This window comes from Eumetopias jubatus, unplaced genomic scaffold (assembly GCF_037043125.1).
Source record: "Eumetopias jubatus isolate StellerSeaLion01/CBP00866 unplaced genomic scaffold, mEumJub1_p1.0 scaffold_5, whole genome shotgun sequence".
NCBI lineage: Eukaryota > Metazoa > Chordata > Mammalia > Carnivora > Otariidae > Eumetopias > Eumetopias jubatus.
The window spans coordinates 34,193,414-34,215,313 of NW_028274811.1; the positions used below are offsets into that span (position 1 = coordinate 34,193,414).

Below are 21,900 nucleotides of genomic sequence, written 5' to 3' on the forward strand. Positions count from 1 at the left end.
TACTACTTAAGGGGGCGCCTGGGTGGCTCAGTTAGTTAAGTGTCTGACTTTTGATTTCAACTCAGGTCATGATCTCAGGGCCGTGAGATCCAGCTCCATGCTCAGCGGGGAGTCTGCTTGAGATTCTCTATAAAAAAATACTAATTAAGGTAAAATTAACTTTAGAATATATGTCTTTCTTAGGAAGTTAATTAAGTCTGCTTTAAAATGTAATCATCTCTCATTTGTGGAAGATTAGGGTGCAGATTTGCTTTTCATTGTGTATTCATTTGTATTTTTAAAATAGTTCCTATTCAAGTAGGAAAAAATACATAATTTAAATAAAGTAGTAAATCAAGGGTACCTGGGGCACCTGGCTAGCTCAGTTGGTTAAGGGTCTGCCTTCAACTCAGGTAATAATCTCAGGGTCTTGGGATCAAACCCCCACATTGGGCTCTGTGCATATCGGGGAGTCTGCTTATCCCTCTCTTTCCTCCTCTGCTCCTCCAGCCACTCTCACTCTCTCAAATAAAATAAAATAAAATAAAATCTTAAAACAAAACAAAACAAGGGTGCCTGACTGGCTCAGTTGGTAGAGCATGCAATTCTGGATCTTGGGGTTGTGAGTTTTGAGCCCCACCTGGGTATAAAGATTACTTAAAAATAAATAAGTAAATGAAATAGCAAAATAATATAATCTCTGATGAAACTTGAAAGTAAAAGCATTTATCCTGTTAAAATTTCACAATATTAATTTGAAAACATTATCAATATGTAATTAAAATGGCATTTTAAAAAGAAAATTTAAAAAGCAACAACTCTACTGAAAGCTTACTATAATAATTAACTGGTTTACAGCAAATACAGCACCTTCTGAGTCAATCATGTTCATAGTTCTACTTGAGTCTAAAAATGAATTTATTTCCAGTGACAACTGGAGGTCTTATTTGATAATAGACTTACAATAAAGCTTAGAGCATAGAAAGGAATGAAATTTTAATGATTTACATTTTAAGAGTAAATGTATTCAGAAATTTGAGTAACATGAGACTATCCCATAAATCTATGCAGATCATTTAATAATTTGTAAAACTTTAACCCTACTTAATCCCGTGCTTCTTGGCAACAACTTTTAAACTATTAACTCACAGACAAATTAAATAAATTCAAAACATACTATAAAAGGCCAGTATTTTTTCCTCTCTCACTAACCTAATATACACAATTACATATCTAAGTGGGTGCAGTAACTGCTTAGGACTCTAAGCGCCGCTGTTCACCTATTTGGAGATAAATTTAACCAAATGCCATCTGGTTAATAAAGGCTCAGATCTCGCAAAGACCCGCAGATCCCACAAACCAACTGCAGGGCTGCAGCGAAACTCTGACCCTACATCTGAGACACTCCAGTTTTCTATAAGATGATCTCCATAGCTCCCGCAAAAAGGTAAACAAGACACATATGCCCAATGAGGATTCTGAGTGGATTCAGTAGTGAAAGAACAATGGCTGCTCCAAAGAATTACCAGAGACACGGCGAGCTGGTCCTGCTGTGCGCGCTCATGGGCACACTGTGGGAAATCGGGAGAGGACAGATCCATTATTCAGTGCCAGAAGAGAGCGACAAAGGATCCTTCGTGGGTAACATCTCCAAGGACCTGAATCTGGAGTCACAAGAGCTGGTGAAGCACGGAGTCCGCGTCATCTCCAGAGGTAGGACGCAGCTTTTTGCTCTGAACCGGAAAACTGGCAGCTTGCTCACTGCGGGCAGGATAGACCGGGAGGAGCTTTGTGCTCAAAGCATGCAGTGTCTAGTAAATATCAACATCCTGGTTGAGGGCAGAGGAAAACTTTTTGGGATAGAAATAGAAATCACTGATGTCAATGATAATAACCCAAAATTCCAGGTCGAAAATCTGGAAATGAAAATTAATGAAATTGCTGCACCTGGAACACGCTATCCGCTCCCAGAGGCTGTTGACCCAGACGTGGGCATGAATTCCTTGCAGAGCTACCAGCTCAGCCCCAATCACCACTTCTCCCTGGACGTGCAAACTGGAGGCGATGGAACTCTACACCCAGAGCTGGTGCTGGAGAAGGCCCTGGACCGCGAGGAAGAGGCTGCTCACCACCTGGTCCTCTTCGCCTCGGACGGCGGTGACCCGCGTCGCTCCAGCACAGTGCACATCCACGTGACAGTGCTGGATACAAATGACAATGCCCCGGTTTTTGCTCTACCGATTTACCGAGTGAAAGTCCCAGAGAACGTGCCCCCGGGCACCCGGCTGCTTACTGTGAGCGCTAGCGACCGGGATGAGGGAGCCAACGGAGAAGTAGCCTATAAGTTCTGGAAAATTAGTGAAAAACAGTCTCCGTTATTCCAGCTGAATGAAAATACTGGGGAAATATCAACGGCAGAGAGTCTAGACTATGAAGAATGTGCATTTTATGAAATGGAAATACAAGCTGAAGATGTGGGGGCACTTTTGGGGAGGACCAAAGTGCTCATTTCGGTGGAAGATGTGAATGACAATAGACCGGAAGTGATCATTACATCTTTGTTTAGCCCAGTCTTGGAAAATACTCTTCCTGGAACAGTAATTGCCTTCTTGAATGTGCATGACCGAGACTCTGGAAAGAATGGTCAAGTTGTCTGTAACACACCTCATAATTTACCTTTTCAATTGGAAAAATCAATAGATAATTATTATAGATTGGTGACATGGAAATATCTGGACCGAGAAAAGATCTCTGTGTACAATATCACAGTGATGGCCTCAGATCTAGGGACTCCATCTCTGTCTACTGAAATGCATATCACCCTGTATGTGGCAGATATCAATGACAATCCCCCCACTTTCCCTCAAGTCTCCTATTCAGCCTATATCCCAGAGAACAATGCCAGAGGTGCCTCCATCTTCACTGTGATGGCTCATGACCCCGACAGTGGCAAAAATGCCCAAGTGACTTACTCTGTGACTGAGGACATCATCATGGGAAGCCCTCTCTCCTCCTATGTCTCCATCAACTCAGACACTGGCATCCTATATGCACTGTGCTCCTTTGACTATGAGCATATACGAGACTTGCAGTTACTGGTGACAGCCAGCGATGGCGGGGACCCTCCACTCAGCAGCAATGTGTCACTGAGCTTGTTTGTGCTGGACCAGAACGACAACACACCAGAGATCCTGTATCCCGCGCCCCCCACCGATGGTTCCACCGGCGTGGAGCTGGCACCCCGCTCCGCAGAGCCCGGCTACCTGGTCACCAAGGTGGTGGCGGTGGACAGAGACTCGGGCCAGAACGCCTGGCTGTCCTACCGCCTGCACAAGGCGAGCGAGCCAGGGCTCTTCGCGGTGGGGCTGCACACGGGCGAGGTGCGCACGGCGCGGGCCCTGCTGGACAGAGACGCGCTCAAGCAGAGCCTGGTGGTGGCGGTGCAGGACCACGGCCAGCCCCCTCTCTCGGCCACCGTCACGCTCACCGTGGCCGTGGCCGACAGCATCCCAGCCGTCCTGGCCGATCTGGGCAGCATCAGGACCCCCGCCGACCCAGACGATTCGGACCTCACGCTATATCTGGTGGTGGCGGTGGCGGCAGTCTCGTGCGTCTTCCTGGCCTTCGTCATCGTGCTGCTGGCGCTCAGGCTGAGGCGCTGGCACGCGTCGCGTCTGCTCCAGGCTTCCGGAGGCGGGCTGGTGGGCGTGCCGGCCTCGCGCTTTGTGGGCGTGGACGGGGTGCGGGCTTTCCTGCAGACCTACTCCCACGAGGTCTCCCTGACCGCGGACTCTCGGAAGAGTCACGTGATCTTCCCCCAGCCCAACTACGTGGACACGCTCATCAGCCTGGAGAGCTGTGAGAAAAATGATTCCTTGCTAACATCCGTAGATTTTCGTCAATGTAAGGATGAAGCTGCTGCTTCTGTTCAGGTGAGTTCAGTTCTTTGTTCACGTTTAATTCTCAAAGGAATTATATTTTTTATAAATTTATGTTTTAAAACACACATTGTGGAGATAGTTTAAAATATTTTTTAAAAGTGTAGCCCAAAGTTTTTGGTTTTAGTGGTCATACTATAAAATTGAGCTCTAATCATGATAATTTGCTTCATTTGCTTTCCAAAGTCTTGGACAAGATTGTTTACATGTCAGCTCTCAACCTTTTAAAAATCTTCCATAAGTGGAGCACCTGGCTGGCCCAGTCAGTCGAGCATGAGACTCTTGATCTCAGGGTAGTGAGTTCCAGCCCCACTTTGGATATAGAGATTACTTTTAAAAATACAAAAAATAGGGGTGCCTTGGTGGCTGGGTTGGTTGGGCCTCAGATTCTTGGTTTCTGCTTGGGTTGTGATCTCAGGGGTTGTGGGATCAAGGGGGGGTGTGGGGTGGGGGAGTCTTCTGGCTCAGTGGGGAGTCTGCTTGATGATTCTCTCCCTCTGCTCCTCCCTCTATTCCTGCTCACATTCTCTCACTCAAATAAATCTTTTTTTAAAAAGAAGAGAAAAACATAAAAAATAAAATTTAAAAATCTTCCTTATGTTGCTATAATTATCACTTATCACTCATTCACTTAAGAAGTAGTTACCCAACCACATATGGTAAGTGTGTTTTATATTTAGGAAATATATATGTGTATTCCTAATTAGAGTTGAGAAAAAAATAACTGATAACTGATACTTTTATTTTTTTAAGATTTTATTTTTTATTTGAAAAAGAGAAAGTATGAGCAGTGGGAGCGGCTGGCAGAGGGAGAAGCAAACTCCCCACTGAGCAGGGAGACTGACGAGGGAGCAGGGAGACGACTCAGTTGCCTAACCAACTGAGCCACCCAGGCGCCCTAACCAAGACTTTTAAATCCTTATGTTAGCTTAGTAAAAGTAAAATACATCTCACAATTTTAAGATTCTGTTTAGGGTTTGGATCTTGAAGGTCTGAAGTTTTCTAGGCTTTTGGAGATTTCTTCACTTTAAACCCCTTTTGTGAGCCTTGTATTTGCATCAATACCCTTCAAAACTTTAATACTTATTATATTTCAAAACAAATACATTTGAAAGGGTGGAACTTGGTAGTAGGTGAAACAGTTTCCCTTATGTGTCAATGGTCTCCAAGAGCTCATACTAAAGAAGACATAGAATCTAGGGGTGCCTGGGTGGCTCAGTCCTTAGGTGTCTGCCTTTGGCTCAGGTCGTGATCCTAGCTTCCTGGGATCCAGCCAGCATTGAACCCCACCTCAGGCTCCCTGCTTAGCGGGGAGGAGGGGCTGCTTCTCCCTCTCCAGCTCCTCTGTGCTTGTGTTCTCTCTCTCTCTCTCTCTCTCTCTCTTTCTCGTCAAATAAATAAATAAAATCTTAAAAAAAAGAAGACTTGGACTCTAAAGCCTAAAATGTCCATCACCTCTCCAAAAATAAAAACAACAAAATCATATTTGAAATAAAATGTCATTTAGAAAAATACAGAAGACACGTTTTCCGTAAGTTCCAATGAATTGTTTTGATTGGACAGCCATGTGAAAGATGTTGTGTTCTCATGGTGAGAGAGTTTCAGAATGTTGGTTTTAAGAAGTTTCAGGGGTGCCCGGATGGCTTGGTCATTAGGCATCTGCCTTCGGCTCAGGTCATGATCCCAAGGTCTTGGGATCCAGCCTGCATCAGATTCCCTGCTCTGGGAGAAGCCTGCTTCTCCCTCTCCCACTCCCCCTGCTTGTGTTCTCTCTCTCACTGTGTCTCTCTCTGTCAAATAAATAAAATCTTTAAAAAAAAAAAGAAAAGTTTCATATAAACAGATTCTAAACAAGCTGATCAATTCAATTAAAAATGATTCTATATCTTCTGTATTCCTTGTTATAGCATCTTAGCAGTGCTAACTCCTGATTTGTCATCACATGAGAATGAAAAACACAATAAAGCATGTGTTAGTTATAAAAAGAGCATTTCCCAAGGGTTTTGTAGTGTTTCCTCCTATTTTGCACATACTGTGGTTGGGATTTAACTTTTTCGGTAGTGTTTGGGTGTACAGACATTTGAAGGGACAACTATATTATTGATAATTTACAATTTTTAAAAGTGTTTGGAAACTTGCCCTGACAAAAGACCTTATTCTTGTTCAAAACCTTCACTGATTGTTAAAAAAAACTTCAACAGATGGAGTAAAATAGTTAGAACAAATCTCATTTGCCCAGGAAATTTATGTGAATAAACTTACCATAAGGTCAATTCTAAAGTCATTACTTCAGTATAACATAGATACATAGATAAGAAAGTAATGTAATCTACTGAAATATCCATTTGTGACTGTGTATTGAAGAATAGATAAACATTTCCCCAGTGAGTTTTTTTTAAAGATTTTATTTATTTATTTGAGAGAGAAAATGAGAGAGAGCATGAGAGGGGGGAGGGTCATGAGGGAGAAACAGACTCCCCGCCGAGCAGGGAGCCCGATGTGGGACTTGATCCGGGGACTCCAGGATCATGACCTGAGCCGAAGGCAGTAGCCAAACCAACTGAGCCATCCAGGCACCCCCCTGCCCCGTGACTTTTAAAAATGAATTAATGTACTATTTATGTACTATATTGGGTATGACATAATCCAAGTAATTTTTAGACATGAAGAAAAAGGTAGGGTAAATCATCTCTTGGCTACATCATAGGGACAGGGTTTTTTTTTTTAAATGAATACTTCCTTAGATAGTCAAAAGAGTAAAAAAATTATTTTAAAAAGAGGGTGTTGATATTATCAGAAGATGTTTGAGGATGTATGAAATTGCACAACTTTACAGAATAATTTGCAACAATGTTAATATTCTCTAATATATGTGATATGAAAACAGCATTAATAATATAGAAATGTTGGGGAGAAATTTAGGAATCAATGAAAGAAGATTAAAATTGTTTCACATATTATACCTACTAAAGAGAAATGATTTTGTGAGGTCAGTAGATGATGAACTCGCTGAAGTCAAGACCTCTGTTGTACTCATTTTTATATCGCCACTGACAAGGGCAGTACTTAGCACAAGGCAAGAGTTCAATGTATGTTTGTGGTAGGGTGAAATGGATGGACCAGTATATGTAGATTTCTATAAAAACTCAACATATTTCTAATAATTTGGAAACAAGAGAAAAGATGCCTTAAAAAGGCTTTATAATTTAAGATATTAAATATATTAACATAAAAACATGGCTTGTTCAGTTAGGCGCAGGATTGTTACTGTAGCTGGTTAAACTGAAGCAGCAGAGGCTGCAGTTCCCCAGTGAGAACTGTGGGCGCCGCTGTTGGCCAAAATGGAGAGCTTGGGCACTGGCGATCTTCTCGCGCAGCCGCCGCGCGCTTTCCCTATCAGACTCGCTAGCCCAGCCTTTACACCACTTCCTCCTCCGGAAAAGAAGAAACCCTGACCCTCACACAGGACTTACAGCCTGTTCGGAGCTCCGGACATCTGCAGCACAGAGATTATTTGTAATCTGGCGTCTCCAGGCCCGTGAGCAACCTGAGGGGAGCAAGAGGGATGGGGAGCGGTGCTGCCGAGAGGGGCTGGGCTGAGAGGCGGTCAGTGCTCTTTCCCTTCCTGCTGTCTTTGTTCGGCCCGGCGCTCTCTGAGCAGATCCGCTACAGGATTCCCGAGGAAATGCCCGAGGGCTCGGTGGTAGGGAACCTCGCCAAGGATTTGGGACTCACCGTGCATGAGTTACCGACTCGACAACTGCGCATCAGTTTGGAGAAGGCTTACTTCACCGTGAGCGCCAAGAGCGGGGAGTTACTTGTGGGCAGCAGGCTAGACCGGGAGCAGATATGTGGGAAGAAGCCAGCCTGTACTCTGGAATTTGAGGCTGTTGCTGAAAATCCGTTGAATTTTTATCACGTGAGTGTGGACATCGAAGATATTAATGACCATACCCCAAAATTCACCCAAACTTCTTTTGACCTGCAGATAAGTGAGTCTACTGTGCCAGGCACTCGGTTTATCTTAGAAACAGCTGAAGATGCAGATATTGGCTTAAATGCCCTGCAGATTTATAAACTCTCTCTTAGCCCTATTTTCTCATTGATAAATAAAGAGAAACAAGATGGCAGTAAATACCCAGAACTGGCATTGGAGAAACGTTTAGACCGGGAACAACAGAGTTACCATCGTTTAGTTCTGATTGCCTTGGATGGTGGAGATCCTCCGCTCAGCAGCACCACTGAGCTCCGGATCCAGGTCACTGATGCCAATGATAACCCCCCTGTATTCAACCAGGACGTATACAGAGTAAGCCTTCGAGAAAACGTGCCTCCAGGCACCGCAGTGGTGCAGGTGTCAGCCACTGACCAGGATGAGGGCGTCAACTCTGAAATCACTTACTCCTTCTACAGGACAGGGCAAGTCTTCAGTCTGAATTCAAAGAGCGGGGAAATTACAACTCGAAAGACTCTGGATTTCGAAGAAATCAAGGAATATTCTATAGTGGTGGAAGGAAGGGATGGTGGAGGACTGGCTGCACAATGTACAATTGAAATTAACATTCAAGATGAAAATGACAACCGTCCAGAAGTTACATTCCATTCTCTAGCGGAAATAATTCTGGAAAACGCACGGCCAGGAACGCTAATTGCTTTGATCAAAATACATGATCGAGATTCCGGGGAGAATGGGGAGGTTAATTGTCGATTAGAGGGTGAAGTTCCTTTTCAGATAATCTCTTCATCTAAAAATTCATATAAGTTAGTAATAGACGGGACTCTGGACCGAGAACAGACGCCAGAATACAATGTCACCATAACAGCCACTGACAGGGGCAAGCCGCCCCTCTCCTCCAGCACTACCATCACCCTACACATCACCGACGTCAATGACAACGCGCCGGTTTTCCATCAGGCCTCCTACGTGGTTCACGTGGCCGAGAACAATCCTCCAGGCGCCTCTATTGCCCAAGTCAGCGCCTCGGACCCGGATCTGGGACCCAACGGCCGCGTCTCCTACTCCATCGTGAACAGCGACCTGGAGCCACGCGCGCTGGCGTCCTACGTGTCCGTGAGCGCGCAGAGCGGGGTGGTGTTCGCGCAGCGCGCCTTCGACCACGAGCAGCTGCGCGCCTTCGAGCTGACCCTGCAGGCCCGCGACCAGGGCTCGCCCGCGCTCAGCGCCAACGTGAGCCTGCGCGTGTTGGTGGGCGACCGCAACGACAACGCGCCCCGGGTGCTGTACCCGGCGCTGGGGCCCGACGGCTCGGCGCTCTTCGACACGGTGCCGCGCGCCGCGCAGCCCGGCTACCTGGTCACCAAGGTGGTGGCGGTGGACGCCGACTCGGGACACAATGCCTGGCTGTCGTACCACGTGCTGCAGGCCAGCGAGCCGGGACTCTTCAGCCTGGGGCTGCGCACGGGCGAGGTGCGCACGGCGCGCGCTTTGGGCGACAGGGACGCGGCCCGCCAGCGCCTGCTGGTCGCTGTGCGGGATGGGGGACAGCCGCCCCTCTCGGCCACAGCCACGCTGCTCCTGGTATTCGCCGACAGCCTACAAGAAGTGCTGCCAGATGTCAGCGACCGCCCGGCGCCCTCTGACCCCCAGGCTGAGCTGCAGTTTTACCTGGTGGTGGCTTTGGCCTTGATCTCGGTGCTCTTCCTCCTCGCGGTGATTCTGGCTGTTGCTCTGCGCCTGCGCCGCTCCTCCCGCCCGGCTGCCTGGGGCTGCTTTCAGCCTGGTCTGTGTGTCAAGTCAGGACCCGTGGTTCCTCCCAACTACAGTGAAGGGACTTTGCCTTATTCCTACAATCTGTGCGTTGCCCATACTGGAAAGACAGAGTTTAATTTTCTAACGTGCAATGAGCAGTTGAGTTCAGGACAAGATATACTACTTTGCGGTGATTCATCTGGGGCCTTATTTCCACTTTGTAATTCCAATGAGTCGACTTCCCATCCTGAAACTCTAACGCCGGTGAGTTCTATTTAAGTATCTACTTCTTTTCATCATTTATGCAATTTTTCATATTTATATGAAAATATAGTACATTTCTAAGAGTAGTAAATCGTCTTAAGCATATTATAGCCCGGAACGCCTGGGTGGCTCAGTCGGTTAAGCGTCTGCCTTTGGCTCAGGTCATGATCCCAGGGTCCTGGGATCGAGTCCCACATCGCTTCTCCCTCTGCCTGCCTCTGTCTCTCTCTCTCTGATAAATAAATAAAATCTTAAAAAAAGGATATTATAACCCATCAGAAAGCTGTAATTCCATTTTTTTAAGGAGAGTTGTGAACTGGGAGTAGTTATATGACATATAATAGAGTTATCACCCCAAGTTAAGATTTACGAAGTAGTGAGTTTCCTCCTTGCTTCACAGCAAAAGTATTATATCAGTTTCTTATATCTTTTTTCATAGGTAATGAAATTTACCCAGATTGCCTCATTTATTTAACATATTTGAGTTTTTTACATGTAAGTAAACATTAAATTTAAAGTAGGCAATCATTTAATTCGTCCTTTAAAGCAAAGAAACTATTAGCCTTCTTTCTTCACTGATTTCACTAGTAGAGTTTCCATCTTTTTAAATGTTTATTCCTCATGTCTAGTTCCTTATTCTACTTAGTCATGACTGAATACTCTAAAATTGTAAGAAAAATCTTGTTGGGGGAGGAGCAGGGGAGAGAGACTCAGTGAATTCATCAGAGGGTCCAATCATTATCTAAATTCCTTCAAATTTTCTTGAATACAAAATCCTTTTCTTCCTCTTGTAGTTACTGGAAGACACTTGACAAAAGAAAAGGAAATGCTATTGCCTCTATCACTTGCTGTCATTCCTTACCTATATATTTCGAAGAAAGGGGGGAAAGTCACTGGATTTGTGTTATTTGGGACTCTAAACATTTGTAATTAGAGGTTTTCTCATCATCCTTGTATCTGTAGGAGGGAAGGAGAATCTCGAATTTTCCATTTTATGGCAAAAATTACTAATTTCATGCTCAAAGTTGCCATTTCTTAAGAATCAGTCTTTTGCTTGGTCTTCCTTAGTAACTGCTTCAGTAAATGGTATCTTTACAAATTGCTGAAAGAATTCTTTTTTAACGTAAGCTCTATGTCCATTGTGGGGCTTGAACTCACCACCCTAAGATCTAGAGTCACATGCTTAGCTGATGGAGCCAGCCAGGTTCCCCTGAAAGAATTTCTTGTAATGGCACTTTTTGCTTTTTAATGATAATAATTTGTTCTACATCTTGTATTCTTTTTCTCTAATTATCACAGAGGTTTAAGTGACCTTTACAATAAAAAGTTTAAGACTATTTTTTTTAAAGATTTTATTTATTTATTCATGAGAGACAGAGAGAGAGAGGAGAGAGGAGAGAGGCAGAGGGAGAAGCAGGCTCCCAAGGAGCAGGGAGCCCGATGTGGGACTCGGTCCCAGGACCCTGGGATCATGACCTGAGCTGAAGACAGACGCTTAACCATCTGAGCCACCCAGGCGCCCTAAGACTACTTTATTTTTTTTTAAGATTTTATTAATTTATTTGACAGAGAGAGAGATAGTGAGAGCAGGAACACAAGTAGGGGGAGTGGGAAGAGGGAAAAGTAGGCTTCCTGCTGAACAGGGAGCCCGATGTGGCTGGATCCCAGGACTCCAGGATCATGACCTGAGCTGAAGGCAGACGCCTAATGACTGAGCCACCCAGGCACCCCAAGACTACTTTAAAACTGCATAATTTCTTTATGGAAGGACTGAAATGGAAACTTGCTTTTCAGTGTGTGTTTATTTGAATATTCCAAATGCCATAGCCAGTGTGTGCATTATGGATTCACATAGGAAATTTTTTAAAAATCGAAATAGCATAAAAGTGTAACATTCACAAATATGAAATTTTAAAAAACAATCCTTTCAAGATTTAGCAATATTAGGTGAGAAAATCTATTACTGTTGCCTAATTAAAATTATTTTTGTGAATGAAATTTTAAGGAAATCTTACTCCAGCAAATTTACCATCTGCATAAATTAACCTTATAAAATAATTTCAAAGTGAATAATCCATATGTATTGTACATTGTAGTTACTTCAGAAAATAATGACATATAGAAAAATTTTGAAAGATTATAAAAAGGGAATTAGAATCATTTACATATGTAAAAGGAGAGCAAAATTCTATCAAGAATAAGTTAATTTTATATTTTAAAAAAATGGTGGGGCTCCTGGGTGGCTCAGTCGTTGAGCATCTGCCTTCGGCTCAGGTCATGATCCCAGGGTCCTGGGATCGAGCCCTGTATTGGGCTCCCTGCTCAGCAGGAAGCCTGCTTCTCCCTCTCCCACTCCCCCTGCTTGTGTTCCCTCTCTCGCTGTGTCTCTCTCTGTCAAATAAATAAATAAAATCTTTAAAAGAAAAAAAAGAAAAAATGCAAGTTTCCATTTAAAAAAAAAAAGAAAAAATGGTGAGGGGCACTTGGTGGCTCAGTTGGTTAAGCCTCCAACTCTTGATCTCAGCTCAGGTCTTGATCTCAGGGTCATCGGAAGTTCAAGCCCCGCACTGAGCTCTGTGCTGGGTCTGGAGCCTACTTAAAAAAATAAAACGGGGTGCCTGGTGGCTCAGTTAGTTAAGCGACTGCTTTTGGCTCAGGTCATGATCCTGAGGTCCCAGGATAGAGTCCCTCATCGAGGCTCCCTGCTCAGCAGAAAGTCTGCTTCTCCCTCTCACCCTCCCCCCCAATGCTGTCTCTCTCATTCTCTCTCTCTCAAGTAAATAAATAAAATCTTTAAAAAAGGAAAAGAAAAGAAAGAAAAAATGTCGATTTAACAGTGCACTTAATAGAAGTTTCATTCCACTTCATTTTCAACTAACATATCCAGAAATGGTAATTGCTTTTGAAATGAGAATGCAAGAAACAGTGAGACAAGTCTACAATTAGGATTAGAAGAGATTATTTTCTTTTTCAGTCATCTGTAATCAAGTATTATCTCAGTGGGTGTAGTGACGGATTAGGACTCTAAGCTCGCTGTTCGCCAGCTCTAAGAAAAGTTCAATCAGCTCTCTATCCTATCCCGATGTTAGGGTCTGCAACTACACAAAGCCTCACAGATCCCACAAACAGTAGCAAAAGCTGCAACAAAACTCACCCTCTTAACCTGGGGCACTTCGGTTTCTCCTAAGAAAAAAGATCATCATAATTTGCGGGAGGAAAAAAGAACCTAAGGAGTCAATTTGCACAGAAAGCATTCTGGAAAAAAAATATATCTGTAATGAAGCAACAATGGCCATTCCACTGAATCTCCCGTACCACAAGAGCCTGGTTCTGCTGTGCCTTTTCCTGGGGAGGCTTTGGGAGACCAGGTCAGCCAGATACGCTATTTGGTGCCTGAAAAGACAGAAAAAGACTTATACTGTGGGGGAATATCTCCAAGAATCTGGGGCTGGAGCCCCAGGAGCTGGTGGATCGCGGAGTCCACATTGTCTCCAGAGGTAGGGCGCAGCTTTTTGCTCTGAACCCCCTAAGTGGCAGTTTGGTCACCATGGGCAGGATAGACTGAGAGGAGCTCTGTGCTCAGAGCACACAGTGTCTGGTTAACTTTGAAGTCCTGGTGGGGGTGCCTGGGTGGCTCAGTCATTGAGCGTCTGCCTTTGGCTCAGGTCATGATCCCAGGGTCCTGGGATCGAGCCCGCATCGGCTCCCTGCTCCACAGGAAACCTGCTTTTCCCTCTCCCACTCCCCCTGCTTGTGTTCCCTCTCTTGCTGTCTCTCTCTCTCTGTCATATAAATAAATTTTAAAAAAGTCTTTGAAGTCCTGGTAGAAGAGTAAAACTTTATGGAATCGAAGTAGAAGTAACTGATATAAATGACAGTGTGCCAGAATTCCAGGCTGAGAATCTGGAAGTAAAAATTAATGAAATTGCTGCACCTGGAACATGTTATCCACTCCCAGAGGCTGTTGACTCAGGCGTGGGCATGAATTCCTTGCAGAGCTACCAGCTCAGCCCCAATCACCACTTCTCCCTGGACGTGCAAACTGGAGGCGATGGAACTCTACACCCAGAGCTGGTGCTGGAGAAGGCCCTGGACCGCGAGGAAGAGGCTGCTCACCACCTGGTCCTCTTCGCCTCGGACGGCGGTGACCCGCGTCGCTCCAGCACAGTGCACATCCACGTGACAGTGCTGGCTACAAACGACAATGCCCCGGTTTTTGCTCTACCGATTTACCGAGTGAAAGTCCCAGAGAACGTGCCCCCGGGCACCCGGCTGCTTACTGTGAGCGCTAGCGACCGGGATGAGGGAGCCAACGGAGAAGTAGCCTATAAGTTCTGGAAAATTAGTGAAAAACAGTCTCCGTTATTCCAGCTGAATGAAAATACTGGGGAAATATCAACGGCAGAGAGTCTAGACTATGAAGAATGTGCATTTTATGAAATGGAAATACAAGCTGAAGATGCGGGGACACTTTTGGGGAGGACCAAAGTGCTCATTTCGGTGGAAGATGTGAATGACAATAGACCGGAAGTGATCATTACATCTCTGTTTAGGCCAGTCTTGGAAAATACTCTTCCTGGAACAGTAATTGCCTTCTTGAATGTGCATGACCGAGACTCTGGGAAGAATGGTCAAGTTGTCTGTAACACACCTCATAATTTACCTTTTCAATTAGAAAAGTTAATAGATTATTATAGATTTTTGACAGTCCAAATTCTTGACAGAGGAAAAAACCTCTGAATATAACATCACAGTGACAGCAACAGACAGAGGATTGCCACCCCTGTCCACAGAAATTTACATCAACCTACACCCTAGACATCAATGATAACCCAACTCCTCTGGAAACTCCTACTCAGTCTACCTCCCTGAGAACAACCTTAGAGGCATCTCCATCTTCTTGGTGCCAGCCTATGACCCTGACAGGGAGAGAACACCCAGGTGTTATTTACATCTTGGCTGAGGACACTATCCAAGAGTTGCCTCTTTCCTCCTATGTCTCCATCAGCTCTGACACTGGTGTGATGTACGTGCTGTGCTCCTTTGGCTTTGAGCAATTTCATGATCTTCAAATGCAGGTGAGGGCAAGCTACAGTGGGAACCAACCGCTCCGCAGCAATGTGTCACTGAACTTGCTTGTGCTGGACCAGAAGGACAGTGCACCAGAAATCCTGTACCCCACTCTCCCCCACTGATGTTTCCACTGGTGTGGACTCTGCCAAACCTGGCTACCTGGTAATCAAAGTGGTGGCTGTAGACAGAGACTCAGGTCAGATTGCCTGGCTGTCCTACCACCTGCTCAAAGCCAGTGAGCCTGGGTACTTCTCAGTGCAGGCCCCACTAGACAGAGACACGCTCCAGCAGAGCCTGGTGGTGGTGGTCCAGGACCATGGCTAGCCCCCTCTCTCGTCCACTTGTCACACTCACTGTGGCCTTGGCTGATAGCATTCCAGACGTGCTGGCTGACCTCAACAATCTGGAGGTCCCTGCATACCCAGAGACTTCAGACCTCACCTAATACTTTCTTGGTGGCAGTGGCTGCAGTCTCCTGCGTCTTCCTCACCATTGTCATTGTGTTGCTGGTGCTCAGCTTGTGGCGTTGGCACATCTCACATCTACTCCAGGCTGTGGGGTTTGGATTAGCTGGTGTGCCTACTTCTCACTCTATGGGTGTTGATAGCGTGTGGGCTTTTCTGCAGACTTAGTCCCAGGAAACCTCACTCACAGCGGACTCCTGGGAGAGTCATGTGATCTTTCCCCAACCCAAGTATGCCAACGTGCTGATTAGCCAGGAGCGCTGTCAGAAAATGACTCTTTGTGTGTTTCAGATGATTCTAGGTTTCCTATAGAAAACACCTCTTTGGTTCCAGTGAGTTCCATTTTTCCTTTATTTTCTATTATAACTGTTTTTTAAGGTTTGCACTTAAGGTATGATACACTGATGTTAACATATTTCACACCATTCAAGTTTTGACTGCGCCTAATTATTGCTCTAACATTATAACATTATAGGAGGCATTTATTGGTTACATCACTGATATAATTTTCACTTTCTCATAATCAAATTAACCTACAGTCAATGGAAACCTTCTTCATGGGGCTGCTCTCATTATTGAGCATTGAGATGGGCTATTTGGGTGTGTTTGCTTGGTTATCAGTTCACAACTAATCCTTAGGGGTGGTTTTCCATTCCTGAAATTTATTATTGTTATCTTCAAAGGCCCCATTGTGAACTTCTTACATACTGCTGAAACATAACTATATCTGATACTGATTTTGTAAAGGTAAATTAATGGCAAAACACATCCGTTCTTCTTGAAGAAACTAAAAGCCCAGACTTTTCTGCTTCTGCTTTTCTGTTTCTATGATAGGACAACACCCCTTTGAGGTTATGTTTTTCAGATTACATGTTTGTAGAGGTTGTTTGAATTTAAAGATCACTGTTGAGGAAGAATGACACTTCACTTAGAGGGGTTTCTAAGAATGAACACTGAGAGAGGACAAAACAAGGGAGATAAAAATTATTCCTCAACTGTCTGTTATTTATGGCTCAATTCTCCAATCTCCAGGCTAGAAATAAATCTGGATAAGGGAGACAATTTAGGAAAATATTCTCAGGACCTGCTGGAGAAGGTTCTAAAAATATTTTACTGGCTTTTAGCTATAAGGAAAACAATATTTTCTTTGATTTTAAACAATGTCATTTCAAGTAAAAAATGACATTCCAGGAGACTTTTTTTTTTATGATTTATTTTTTGAGAGAGAGAGTGAAGGGGGGGACAGAGAGGGGGGAGAGAATCTTAAGCAGACTCTGCACTCAGTGCGGAGCCTGAAGGGGGGCTGGATATCATGACATTGAGATCATGACCTGAGCTGAAATCAAGAGTTGGAGGCTTAACCAACTGAGCCACCTAAGCACCCCTCCAGGAGAATTTAAAAATAAGCTTTGAAGTTGACTCAAAATTCTATTCTAAACACACTGGCTATAGGGTTAACAAGTCTGGAAAGCCATTATGACATACAGACATAATTATTTCAAATACTCTATTCCTAAGCTAGTAAGAAAAAAAAACTAAAGCATCCTTCAGGGTCATATTTTTTTCAAAGATTTTATTTATTTATTAGAGAGAGAGAGAGAGTGAGAGCAGGAACACAAGCAGGGGGAGTGGGAGAGGGAGAAGCAGGCTTCCAGCGGAGTAGGGAGCCCGATGCGGGACTTGATCCCAGGACTCTGGGATCATGACCTGAGCTGAAGGTAGCCGCTTAATGACTGAGCCACCCAGGCCCCCCCAGGGTCATAGTTTTAACTGTGCAATTGGGAAACTGTCACTTGAAGTTTCTGTCCTGGGGAATAACCATCTGTACTTAGTATTCATAAATATTAAATATGCGTTAATTTGGGAAAAAATAGATATTGATGAAGGTTTGTATATCATGATAGGTTACTACTATTCTCTACCATTAGTAATATCACTTGCAAGCTCACTGCATGGAATACTGGGCAGAGTGGGGAAAACGCTGAATTCTACTTTTCTCAAATGAGATAGGACTTTTACATTGGTAGCATTTTATGTAACAAAATAGACTAAAATCTTTGCTTATCTTAATATTTCATCTTAAGAGTTAAAATATCTTGGATTTGCTTCAAAATAATGAGGGAGTACAATATGTATGTTGAATGAAGATGGCCTTGTGTTGATCGTTATTGCCATTGGGTGATGAGTATATGAAGAGTCAATAAATACTCTCTACTTTTGTATAAGTTTGAAATTTTTGCATAATAAATTTCTTTAAAACACTAAGTACATACAACTGTAAAACTTTAGTAAAACTAAAATTTCGGGCTCTTATATAAGTGCATTTTCAAATAGCAATGTATACATATTCTACATATATAGAGAAAAATATATCATTATATATATTTCTATATATATTTCTCTTATACATATTTCTCTATGTATACAATTGGCCTCCAAGTCCGCTCTATTGCAGTGACAGCCACTCACTGGGATGAGGGGGGGGCCAATGCAGAAGTAAACTACTACTTCAGGAGCACTTCTCAGAGTACAGGGAATTTATAGAAATTTATATAGGAGTTTCGAAGAACAATATTTATATTCTAGAGATAGTCTAGAGAAAAATTGGATTCAAAAGGAAAACATCAGACTGCGGTACCACATGGGGCCCCTGGGCGCCGCTGTCGGCCAGTACAGGGCAAGTGCTGTCGCCCGGGATTCCTCAGCCTCAAGCCTGGGTTTTCCTGCTCAGTCACCAACACAAACGGAAGGAAACCCGCTCACACACTGAGGCTCCTGGCTGCGCAGGCTTTGCCCAACATACACAGATTTACAGCTCCGCCTGTCATGGTCGGAATGTTCTTCCAGTGATCCCGTGGATTGCAGTTTCTTCAGCTTTCTGGAAAGACTAGGACCCAGCGAGAGCTAGAGCACGCTATGGGAGGGAGCTGCGTTCAGAGGCGCCCCGCCAGCAGGCTGCAGGTACTGTTTTCCTTCCTGCTACCTTTGTTCTACCCCGCGCTCTGCGAGCCGATCCGCTACTCCATTCCTGAGGAACTGGCCAAGGGCTCGGTGGTGGGGAATCTCGCCAAGGATCTCGGGCTCAGCGTCCTGGATGTGTCGGCTCGGAAGCTGCGAGTTAGCACAGAGAAGCTGCTTTTCAGTGTAGATGCGGAGAGCGGGGACTTACTGGTGAAGGACCGAATAGACCGTGAGCAGATATGCAAAGAGAGAAGAAGATGTGAGTTGCAGTTGGAAGCCGTGGTGGAAAATCCTTTAAATATTTTTCATATCATTGTGGTTGTTGAGGATATTAATGATCATGCTCCTCAGTTCCATAAAGATGAAATAAATTTAGAAATCAGTGAATCTGTATCTGAAGGTGCACGAATATCCCTTGACCCTGCCACTGACCCCGATATAAACATGAACTCAGTTAAAGATTATCAGATAAATCCTAACCCTTATTTCTCATTAATGATTAGAGTTAATTCCGATGGTGGTAAATACCCAGAGTTATCTTTGGAGAAGCTCCTAGACCGGGAAAAGCAGCGTTCTCATCGCTTGATATTGACTGCCTTGGACGGGGGAGACCCACCACGAAGTGCCACCACTCAAATAGAAATCTTTGTCAGGGATGCCAATGACAACTTCCCGGTGTTCAGCAAAGATGAATATAGAGTCAGTGTTAGTGAAAATCTGCCCCCCGGATCCTCCGTGTTGCAGGTGACAGCCACTGACAAAGACGAAGGGGTCAATGCAGAAGTAAACTACTACTTCAGGAGTACTGCTCAGAGCACAAGGCACATGTTCTCACTGGATGAGAAAACAGGTATGATTAAGAATAACCAGTCATTGGATTTTGAGGATACAGAAAGATACACCATGGAAGTGGAAGCAAGGGATGGAGGTGGTCTCTCTACCCAATGTAAAGTAATCGTAGAAATCCTAGATGAAAATGATAACAACCCCGAAATAATCATCACTTCTCTCTCTGATGAAATTTTGGAAGATACTCTTCCAGGAATGGTGGTGGTTCTCTTCAAAACGCGGGACAAGGATTTCGGAGAAAATGGAGAAGTTGTCTGTAACATAGGAAGGGATATTCCTTTCAAGATTTATTCCTCTTCTAAGAATTACTACAAGCTGGTGACAGATGGACCCCTAGACCGAGAACAGACTCCGGAATACAATGTCACCATAACAGCCACTGACAGGGGCAAGCCGCCCCTCTCCTCCAGCACTACCATCACCCTACACATCACCGACGTCAATGACAACGCGCCGGTTTTCCATCAGGCCTCCTACGTGGTTCACGTGGCCGAGAACAATCCTCCAGGCGCCTCTATTGCCCAAGTCAGCGCCTCGGACCCGGATCTGGGACCCAACGGCCGCGTCTCCTACTCCATCGTGAACAGCGACCTGGAGCCACGCGCGCTGGCGTCCTACGTGTCCGTGAGCGTGCAGAGCGGGGTGGTGTTCGCGCAGCGCGCCTTCGACCACGAGCAGCTGCGCGCCTTCGAGCTGACCCTGCAGGCCCGCGACCAGGGCTCGCCCGCGCTCAGCGCCAACGTGAGCCTGCGCGTGTTGGTGGGCGACCGCAACGACAACGCGCCCCGGGTGCTGTACCCGGCGCTGGGGCCCGACGGCTCGGCGCTCTTCGACACGGTGCCGCGCGCCGCGCAGCCCGGCTACCTGGTCACCAAGGTGGTGGCGGTGGACGCCGACTCGGGACACAATGCCTGGCTGTCGTACCACGTGCTGCAGGCCAGCGAGCCGGGACTCTTCAGCCTGGGGCTGCGCACGGGCGAGGTGCGCACGGCGCGCGCTTTGGGCGACAGGGACGCGGCCCGCCAGCGCCTGCTGGTCGCTGTGCGGGATGGGGGACAGCCGCCCCTCTCGGCCACAGCCACGCTGCTCCTGGTATTCGCCGACAGCCTACAAGAAGTGCTGCCAGATGTCAGCGACCGCCCGGCGCCCTCTGACCCCCAGGCTGAGCTGCAGTTTTACCTGGTGGTGGCTTTGGCCTTGATCTCGGTGCTCTTCCTCCTCGCGGTGATTCTGGCTGTTGCCCTGCGCCTGAGACGCTCTTCCAGCCCTGCCGCCGCCTGGGGCTGCTTTCAGCCGGGTCTGTGTTTCAAGTCAGGACCTGTGGTTCCTCCCAACTACAGTGAAGGGACTTTGCCTTATTCCTACAATCTGTGCGTTGCCCATACTGGAAAGACAGAGTTTAATTTTCTAACGTGCAATGAGCAGTTGAGTTCAGGACAAGATATACTACTTTGTGGTGAGTCATCTGGGGCCTTAATTCCACTTCAGGGTGGGCATGATTTGACTGCATATCCTGAGACTCTCACACCGGTGAGTTCCACTTTTGTGTCTTCTGAAATATTCTACTCGTTTCTCTTATTTCAGGCATACTACTGCATTTTTATGTATAGAATCGTATTTAGAAAATCTGTAACCAATCACCTTTTTGTCTTCTCAATGTTTACTTTTTGCTGATTATATTTTTCAAGATTTACTTGGTTCATAAGTTGCTCTATAATTCAGAAATAATGTCACTAAATTGGGGATATCTAGTCAAGTTCAGATTAGCAAAACAGGCAGTGGCTTCTTACCAAATACATTAATAGTTAATTATTCAAATCTGATAAGATTTAAGATGAATTTTCCATATCCTACTTATATATTTTGAGTTTAATAATATTAAGCTATGCATTAAGTATCAAAGCAAGTGCTTGTTTCAAAGAAACATTTATTGTAAATAATATCCTGGGTACATTTAGGTATCTTTCTTTATCTTAATAGTTTAAAAAACTAAGCATTTGAGGGGAGCTGATGAGCAGATCCACAAGTCTCTGAAATGCTATGGGAAGTTGTAGATGTATGTATTTTCCTTGGATGATGAGTCAGAACTTGTTTTCCATTGCCGAGTTTTCTATGGTCCCCAGAACTTAATACTAACTACCCTAGAAGAATTTTTTCTCTTCTTTTGTTTTTTCTGGTTGTTTTCTTATATTTATCTTTTCTTGGAGTTTAAATTGTCTCTTTCATAATCTTTTTTTCTTCTACATTGCAAGATAATGAATTTCCAAGGAAGCAAATGAGACATCATTGCCTTTTGCATGCACTCTCTGTCTCTGATTGTCTGATATAAAACCTTTGAAGACAAAACATAAAATCTTTGAAGAGTTCCATACTTGGGGGGTGTAGTGACATAAACAGTTCTGAACTTGTTCTCTGAATGAAAGATGTGGGGGGTGTAGTGACATAAACAGTTCTGAACTTGTTCTCTGAATGAAAGATGTGAACCTAGGGGCGCCTGGGTGGCTCAGTCGGTTAAGCATCTGCCTTCAGCTCAGGTCAGGATCCCAGTGTCCTGGCTCTTCTCAGCGGGGAGTCTGCTAGTCTCCCTCTCCCTCTGCCCCTCCCCCTACTCATACTGTCTCTCACTCACTCATTCACATTCTCTTTCTCAAATAAATAAGTA

General features: G+C 44.9%; 2 protein-coding genes and 1 pseudogene across 5 annotated transcripts in view; all 3 read left to right on the forward strand.

The window, feature by feature from the left end:
• The window catches only part of LOC114200660 (protocadherin gamma-C3), a 155,738-nt gene that overhangs the window by 32,401 nt on the left and 101,437 nt on the right, over positions 1-21,900 (forward strand). Inside the window, exon 1 of one of the 4 annotated variants that reach the window (XM_088023288.1) lies at positions 7,366-9,891. The exons of 2 other annotated variants lie outside the window; for them this stretch is intronic. In XM_088023288.1, coding sequence (XP_087879414.1) covers positions 7,483-9,891 — 2,409 coding nt within the window. In that variant the 5' untranslated portion in view covers positions 7,366-7,482. Of the gene's footprint in view, positions 1-7,365; positions 9,892-18,217; positions 20,769-21,900 lie in introns of those variants that run through there. One more of the 4 variants, XM_088023285.1, reaches the window with a different exon arrangement.
• LOC148164336 (protocadherin gamma-A8-like) lies at positions 1,322-5,848 on the forward strand. The gene is made up of 2 exons (XM_088023551.1): positions 1,322-3,911; positions 5,825-5,848. The coding sequence occupies exons 1-2, from the start codon at positions 1,449-1,451 to the stop codon at positions 5,846-5,848; spliced, it is 2,487 nt and encodes an 828-aa protein (XP_087879677.1). The 5' UTR covers positions 1,322-1,448.
• Positions 13,180-15,741, forward strand: LOC148164337 (protocadherin gamma-A9 pseudogene; annotated as a pseudogene).